Source organism: Salvia miltiorrhiza, chromosome 7 (assembly GCF_028751815.1).
Source record: "Salvia miltiorrhiza cultivar Shanhuang (shh) chromosome 7, IMPLAD_Smil_shh, whole genome shotgun sequence".
Lineage (NCBI taxonomy): Eukaryota > Viridiplantae > Streptophyta > Magnoliopsida > Lamiales > Lamiaceae > Salvia > Salvia miltiorrhiza.
The window spans coordinates 41,997,940-42,006,157 of NC_080393.1; the positions used below are offsets into that span (position 1 = coordinate 41,997,940).

General features: G+C 38.1%; 1 protein-coding gene across 1 annotated transcript; it reads left to right on the top strand.

Annotated features, from left to right (window-relative positions):
- The first annotated feature begins 262 nt into the window (after positions 1-262).
- Positions 263-5,279, top strand: LOC130992843 (protein KINESIN LIGHT CHAIN-RELATED 1). Its single transcript, XM_057917602.1, has 3 exons — positions 263-1,256; positions 3,413-4,321; positions 4,799-5,279. Exons 1-3 carry the CDS (start codon positions 589-591, stop codon positions 5,031-5,033), a joined length of 1,812 nt encoding a protein of 603 aa, XP_057773585.1. The 5' UTR covers positions 263-588; the 3' UTR covers positions 5,034-5,279.
- The last annotated feature ends 2,939 nt before the right edge of the window (positions 5,280-8,218 follow it).

Here is an 8,218-nt window from a genome sequence, read left to right on the forward strand (position 1 = left end):
ATCGATTATACCCAAGATGAGCTCTGCAGCTCATTTGCCAAATACTTTGATACAATACCAATTTCACTTTTATCATTCATCCTGGCTAGTAAAGGGGCATTTGCAAAAATGCCCTTTTCTTATAAACACTTGTAAAAGTGGGCATTTTTACAAGTGTTTATAAGAAAAGGGCATGCATGATTCTCTCTAAAAAAAAAAAAAAAAAAAAGAAAGTGAACATGCCGTGATTATTTATTTGGACACTCTACAATTGAGTAGGAGTAGGACCTGATATACGATGGCACTTGATAATTACAGTTGTATTCAATCCTTTCTCAACCTCACTATATTCACCCCAACGGCCATCTCTCTCTCTCATCTTCCACAGTCTTTCTCACCAGCAAGCAACACTTGAAAAATGGTGGCCTGTATTAATCCCCACCCCATAATTATTAATTAACTCTCTTAATTTTTTTTTTTTTTTTTGAGGGGAATTAACTCTCTTAATTAATCCTCCCTATTTAATTAGTTCCCCTCCATTCTCACGGTTGGTTACCTCAAACCCCCAATTTTCCACGCTTCAGTTGAGCTTTCACAGTTTCTGCAACAATGCCGGGCTTAGTCTCCGTCAAGACGCCGCCGGACGCGCCGCCGCTGAGAATCACCGTCCCCGACGAGCAGCCCCACACTCCGATCCGAGCTCAAACGGTCAGATCCGAGCCCAAATCTAACTCCCCCGCCACGCGCCGCCCGCCCTCCCCTTCTCCCTCCACCTCACGCGCCAAACCATCGCCGGATCGGGGCTCCGCCAAGAAGAAATCCCCACCCGAGAAGAACCTCCTCAACGAAGCCTCTCTCGACAACCCGGATCTCGGTCCCTTCCTGCTCAAATTGGCCCGGGACACGATCGCGTCGGGCGAGGGCCCCAGTAAGGCCCTGGACTACGCGCTGCGCGCCTCAAAGAGCTTCGAGAAATGCGCCGTCGACGGCGAGCCCAGCCTGGATTTGGCCATGAGCCTGCACGTGGTGGCGGCGATCTACTGCAGCCTGGGGAAATTCGAGGAGGCGGTGCCGGTGTTGGAGCGGGCAATTAAGGTACCGGAGGTGGCGAGGGGTGCGGATCACGCGCTGGCCGCGTTTTCGGGGTATATGCAGTTGGGGGATACGCATTCCATGCTGGGACAGCTGGATCGGTCGATTGAGTGCTATAAGGAAGGCCTCAAGATTCAGATGGAGGCCTTGGGTGATAATGATCCCAGAGTTGCAGAGACTTGCAGGTAATGTTTACTTCTTTTCTCTTTTGCAACTCTCAAAATTTATTTGGAGCTAATACTGGGACCATGTGATTTTCAAATTGGGTGTTATCTTGCTGTTATCCTGATTCAGAGAAATAGTTGATTACCTATCTGAATTTTGGTAGATTAGCTCGATTGTGTGCTTAATATTGATATATTTTGCTCATGCTATGAAGACAATTGAAGTATTTAAACTGTAGAAATGAAGTTTAAATTCTGGCTTGTAAGTTGTAAGACTGCCTATCCCCTAGACTGACTCGTACACTTTCTTCTGCTATTCTTCTGATACATATGATTTAGCTCCAGATTTTCTGATTTCCTTTCGCTTAATTACCTAATTAACCTACTGAGCTCTTTCGTTCTACTTTCTCTGTTTCTTTAAACTGAATTTTGAAGGTTGGAGAGAAAATGTAATGCAACTTATAAATGCATTGATTTGGAGTATTTCATTGTCAGTTTATGCATTGCATTTTAACTACGGATTTGAATTTAGCCCGAAACCCACAGATTAGTCTGAACAAACCAAGAAAAAAAGAAGAGGGTTAGGGCAAAATAATTGCAGCCTGAAATGGATTCAGGCGGGACAGGTCGGGTTGGCCAGTCAGTAGGTTTTTTGGGGCTGGCTGGTCGGTCGAGACATGGTAGCCTACAGTGTTTAGGGTGATAATTTTCTCTAAAAAAACTCTAATTCATGAACCATCAAAGACATTGTGAAGCTTCTCTCAAAAAAAAAAAACAAAAGAGATTGTGAAGCCAAATCAATTCACTTCCCAACCATATATCATCCAATCTTAGATTCTTTTTTTTGGGTGCTTAAATAAATTTTCATTTCTCCCGAAAAGGTTCAAAGCAAAACGGCTAAATTATATAAACACGCCAAAACAACTGCAGTCAAACACGTAGAGTGAGTGAGCCTCTTTTATGAAAGCAATTGCTGTATACTCTTTGCTCTTTTTTGTACGATTGACTCGTGTCGAATAGACCGTAAGTCTTATGGTCACCTTCAAACCAAGTAGTGGGTTTGACCCAATTTAAAACTTTAATTGTTTAGAAGTCTCAACAAGATCAAAATAAAGACTTAAAGTGTTCATAATATAGTTTTGTTACTCAATAATAAAATCAAATCATAATCAAACATCATAGTCATCTAACTCATCATCAACAACACCATCAGCGTCCTCATCAATGCACGCATCTATATCCAATCTTGTTTGCTTCATCTCCTCAACAATAGGAGGAGTGATGCCACTGCGTAACTTTGTTTTCTATTTTGTTTTGTTAGGGTTATAATTAGTATTTGACTTTAGATGGGTTTAGAAATTATATTTAATATTTATTGGGCATCAGTTTTTATTGTTTTTGAATTAGTTAGGCCAAAAAAAACCATCCCAACTAAGCCCAAAAAACTTTAATGCTGCTCTTTGGCGAGGCGGGTTCAAGCCTTGGGGCATTTTACCCTGAGTTGTATGCCTCAGCTTGAAAAGGTGTAGACATCACAAGCAGCCACAAAAGCGTAAGCCTTGAGGCATTTTCTGATAGCCTTGCCTCGAGGCGCTCGAGGCAGGCCTCAAGGCGTAAGCCTCAACAGTTTTTTACAACACTGGAACTTCCAATTATCTAATGTTTTCGTCTTAGTTTAGTTTAATTGTACAAGCCTTACTTAGCAGCCTAAATAAGACTTGCAGCATCAACCAAACCCCTACTTGACTTTATTTTTCATAGTTAATGCATTTATTTCGGCCAGCAAATTTGTCACTGTCAGGCGACATGTTATCGGTGCAGGAAGAGGTTATAGATTATCCAAGCAGGGAGGATATGTAAGAAATAAAAACAAGAGGATAAGTAAGAACTAGTTTCAAGAAGAAAATAGGAAAATGAGAAGAAAAGAAAAAAAAAATGAAGAAACCCATAGAAGAAAAGATGAGAAGACAAAAAGAACAGAAAGTAAAAGAAAAGGAGGGAAATACCTTAAATGGGAGAATTGAAATTATTAGGGAATTGATGAAGCAAGTAAATGATATCTTAATCTAGTTGATAGATAAACCATTATTTCGTTACCATTTTTTTTTTTTTTTAGGGTATTTCGTTACCAAATTTTAATTGTTTCTGTTATGAATTACCATTACTAAATCATGCAGATACTTGGCGGAGGCCCATGTCCAAGCCATGCAATTTGATGAAGCTGATAATTTATGCAAAAAAACTCTTGAAATCCATCGAGTGCATAGCCCACCGGCATCTCTTGAGGAAGCAGCGGACCGCCGATTGATGGCTCTCATATGCGAGGCTAAAGGAGACTATGAAGCAGCCTTGGAACACCTTGTGCTTGCTAGCATGGCTATGATTGCCAATGGACAAGAAAATGAGGTTGCTGCTATCGATGTTAGCATCGGCAATATCTATTCATCTCTTTCCCGCTTTGATGAGGCAGTTTTCTCCTACCAGAAGGCACTCACTGTCTTCAAATCTTCTAAAGGTGATAACCACCCTTCGGTGGCCTCGGTCTTTGTCCGGCTTGCTGACCTGTACTACAAGACAGGAAAATTAAGGGAGTCGCGATCTTATTGTGAAAATGCGCTGAGAATATATGCAAAACCTGTACCTGGAACAACTTCAGAAGAGATTGCTAGTGGGATGACAGAAATTTCAGCTATTTATGAATTGTTCAATGAACCTGAAGAAGCTTTGAAGCTTCTACAGAAGGCCATGAAACTATTGGAGGATAAACCAGGGCAGCACAGTACAGTAGCTGGGATTGAAGCACGGATGGGAGTGATGTATTACATGGTTGGAAGGTACGAAGTATCGCGGAGCTCCTTTGAAAGTGCTGTAACAAAACTTAGAGCCAGTGGTGAGAGGAAATCAGCTTTCTTTGGTGTTGTGCTGAACCAAATGGGTTTGGCTTGTGTTCAGTTGTTTAAGATCGATGAGGCAGCAGAATTATTTGAGGAAGCTAGAGAAATACTGGAACAGGAGTGTGGCCCATGTCATCAGGACACTCTCGGTGTATATAGCAATCTTGCAGCAACTTATGATGCTATGGGAAGGTAACATAACCTCATTATCTGTCCTCGTTATGTTCTTTTTTCTTCTTGAATTTCTCCTGGATTAGATAAGCATACTTATCAATTATTGAGGTGCCTAGATATCAATGTCCACTTGTAGATATTAATATTATAAATAAATAATGAAGGTCCAAATTATCAGTCCTTTCCCTTCTCCTATAGTTCATCCAAGATATAACAACACAAATTGTGCAGGCATTTCACTTCAATTCTCCTGATTAGAAAGTCATCAGGCATAAGTTTGTTTTCATGATTCTAAACAAGTTGCTCCAGTTTACTTCAGTATGCCCAAAATTTGATGTCTGCGTAGTAGTCATTGATTATGTATCAAATTAAATACGCTAATGTTGGCATCAAGAGATACTTTCATGCACTTAGATGTTCTAAAATGTTGGTCTGCCTATAGTAACATTTTTTTATGACAACCCATCTTTAACAAATATTCGTATACATGTACAGAATTGAAGATGCGATAGAGATTCTGGAGTATGTTCTTAAACTGCGAGAAGAGAAACTTGGAACAGCCAATCCCGATTTTGATGACGAGAAGAAAAGGCTAGCTGAGCTGTTGAAGGAAGCCGGCAGGTCTAGAAACAAGAAGGCTAAATCCCTTGAAAACCTTATTGATCCCAATTCCAAAAGGACTAAGAAAGAGACGTCCAAGAAATGGTCCGCATTCGGGTTTAGAAGTTGAGTGTGGATTTTATTTTCTCACATGTTATTATAATTTCTTATTATTTTATAAGGTAGAACATTGTGAATGGTGTTAAGTTGTAATTTGTTGAGGCTTCTTGTTCCCATAGCCGTTTGATTTGCCATTGTGTTTAACTTTCATCCTCTTTTCTTTTTTTCCTTTTTCTCTCTCTTTACTCTATTGTTTTATCGTTGTCCATTTGTTAAGTTGGAATTGTGGGAAAGAAATGTCAAATATTATCTTGAAGGTGTTCGGGAACCCGAATTTATTTGGGTGGGTTTGAGAGGTATTTTATATCCACGGATAGCGTGGTTGCAATTCACTATCCATTTAGTTCGTGGGTATGAGTTTGGATACTTACTATCCATATCTGCGAAATCCGTTTATCCGCGAAAAATATCCGCAAAAATATCCGTTAATTATCCGTGAAATACCCTTCAAATACCCACAAAAAAATCCTAGAAATATGGGTTTGAATATACATTGGAGATATGGGTCAGAATATCATATCTTAAAAATAGGCCCTAACAGAATCTAAACCTAAGGCCCAAACTCTAATTCAGCCATTGAAATTTTATATTTTAGTTGATGAATTTGGATTAAACTTTGTTATTTGTGGATTTCAACATGGATGAAAGATGTGGATTTGAACTATGTTATTTGTGTTGATTTTTTTTTTTGGTATTAAATTTGTTATAAATTTATATTTAAATTCTGTTTCGCGGGTTTCCGATGGATAGTGGGTGGGGGTATCCGACGGATAGCGGGTGACGGATACCCGACGGATAGCAGGTTGGTGGATACCCGATGGGTAGCGGGTGTCCGCGGGTAGCGGGTTTGGATACCATTTGATATCATGGATAGTTTCGTGGTTAAAAATCACTATCCATTTAGTTCGTGGGTATGAGTATGGATAGTCACTATCCGTACCCGTTGTACCCGATTTTCATCCCAACCTATAAACATACAACAAAATCTATTGGGTATTGGAGCTGAGACTATCTTTATCAATAATCTTCTTCAACGTACCTTTTTCATAAAAATTACTCATTCCGTCCACAATTTAAAGCCCTACTTTGGTGTGAGCACGGACACTAAGAAAGCTGAGAAAGGTGATGTGGATGAAATATAAGGGTAGTTGACTAAAGTGATAAAGATAGTTGACTAAAGTGATAAAGGTATTGTGAGTGGGTTCATTAGTGATAAAGTGTAGTAAATACTATAGAATATAAAAATGATAAAGGTGTTTTAAGGTGAGTCCATTAGTGGCAAAGAGTAATAAATATAGGAAAAGAAGAAGAGTAAAAGAGTACAAAAAGCAAAATAAGGTTTTAATTTGTGGACAAAAAATTAAGAGCAAGTAGGGCTTTAAATTGTGAACGGAGGGAGTTATTTTTTCTTTCACATACACGATCTAACTCAATTAAACTTTATATTAACTTTTATATTTTATCAATATTCACCAACCTAAATATAACTTTTCTTCTATTATTAATTACTAGTACGTCCATCCGTGCGATGCCCAGTGAAATCGAAATTAAACGATAAAACAAGGGTTGGAATTAAATCTACCCACATTGATAAAACATCTTACAAAACTACCCACATTTAAAGTCAAAGACCGAAAAGTACACTTGATGGTGATGGCTTGCTTGGTTTTTTGTAAAAGTTATTACACTTTTCTTACACAAGTACAATTGTGTAAGAAAATGTGTAAGATAGGTAGTTAAAAATGCACAAAACCAGATAAATGTGCAATTATTGTAAAGCCACGTGAGGTAAAATGCCCTAAGTTTGAAAATAATGAAAGTAAGTTTGTGTATAATAAAACAGTAATACGAGGACGTAAAAAATTGTACTTTAAGTATATTTGGAAACAAAAAAAAATTCTGAACCTAATGCATACATTACCCGCTAGTAAAAAATAGCCGGGTTCAGAATTTTTTTTTGTTTCCAAATATACTTAAATTACAATTTTTTACGTCCTCGTATTACTGTTTTATTATACACAAACTTATCCTCATTTTGTATTTCTTTTTTTAAAATATATTTTATGAAGTAGAAATACATAATAGGCTTGTATTTTGACAAATTTGGATTATAGTGGTGTAATAAGTCTCGAATTTTTGATTTTATTTTATTTAACATGAATTAATATAGCCTAACACATAAAATAATAGAAAATGTTGGATAAAAAAAATATAGAATCATATATTATGAAACAGTAAAATATTAGAGAGCCTACAACATACATACCCGCCAGTAAATCGTATCCGCTAGAAGTAGCCGCGTGAAAGAAACCCGGAGCGGCTACTTCTAGCGGATACTTTTTACTGGCGGGTATTATTACCATGTCATTTATAACTGGTTTTTATATCACAATATATATATATTTTACTCCCTCCGTCCACAAATTAATGCCCTACTTGCCTTCAAAAAACTGTCCACAATTTAATGCCCTACTCTGCTTTTTGTACCCTTTTACCCTCCCTTGTTTCATTTAATTACTACCCTTTGCCATATTTAATTCATCCTAATTAAGAATGTGGGTTAATTAGTGGCTCCTTATTTTTAAGTTAATTACGCAGACTCTTTTTTTACTACTCTCCCTACTTGGATGCAACACCCTTATGAGCTATACGTGAATTGTCCGGTAGATGCTAGAGGGAGTGTTTTCATTGTGATAGCCTACGATCTTATCCCTTGAGTTTGAATGTTGGTTTGTTGTGAAGTTTTCTATAGCTCTAGGTCTCTGCTCCTCTGACGGTAGTGTTATGAGCATTGAAAACCACGTGAGAACATTTTGGATTACCTCCAAAAGTGTTGATCTCACGAAAGTTGGCCCATCTATTGAGAATGGAATAACATCACCTTGAAAAGAAAGATGTATAAAATTAGATTTGGTTTGATTGTTTATCATCTTCAAGGAAAATGAGATTTGATTATAAAGGCAATCACATTAGGGAATTCACCTCTAGCGGAGAATTGAGTCTGATCGGATTGAATTGTATCATGTGGTTGTTGGTTCTTAAAATCTTAACAATGAACATCTCGTGAGGAATGTGTAATGGCTAAGAGACTTAGATTGGTTGGAGATGTGAATGATGAGGAAGTTTTCTTGTGAACTATCATTTGGTGTCGTGACTTTTCTTGAGGACAAGCAAAGGATCAAGTGTGGGGGGGTT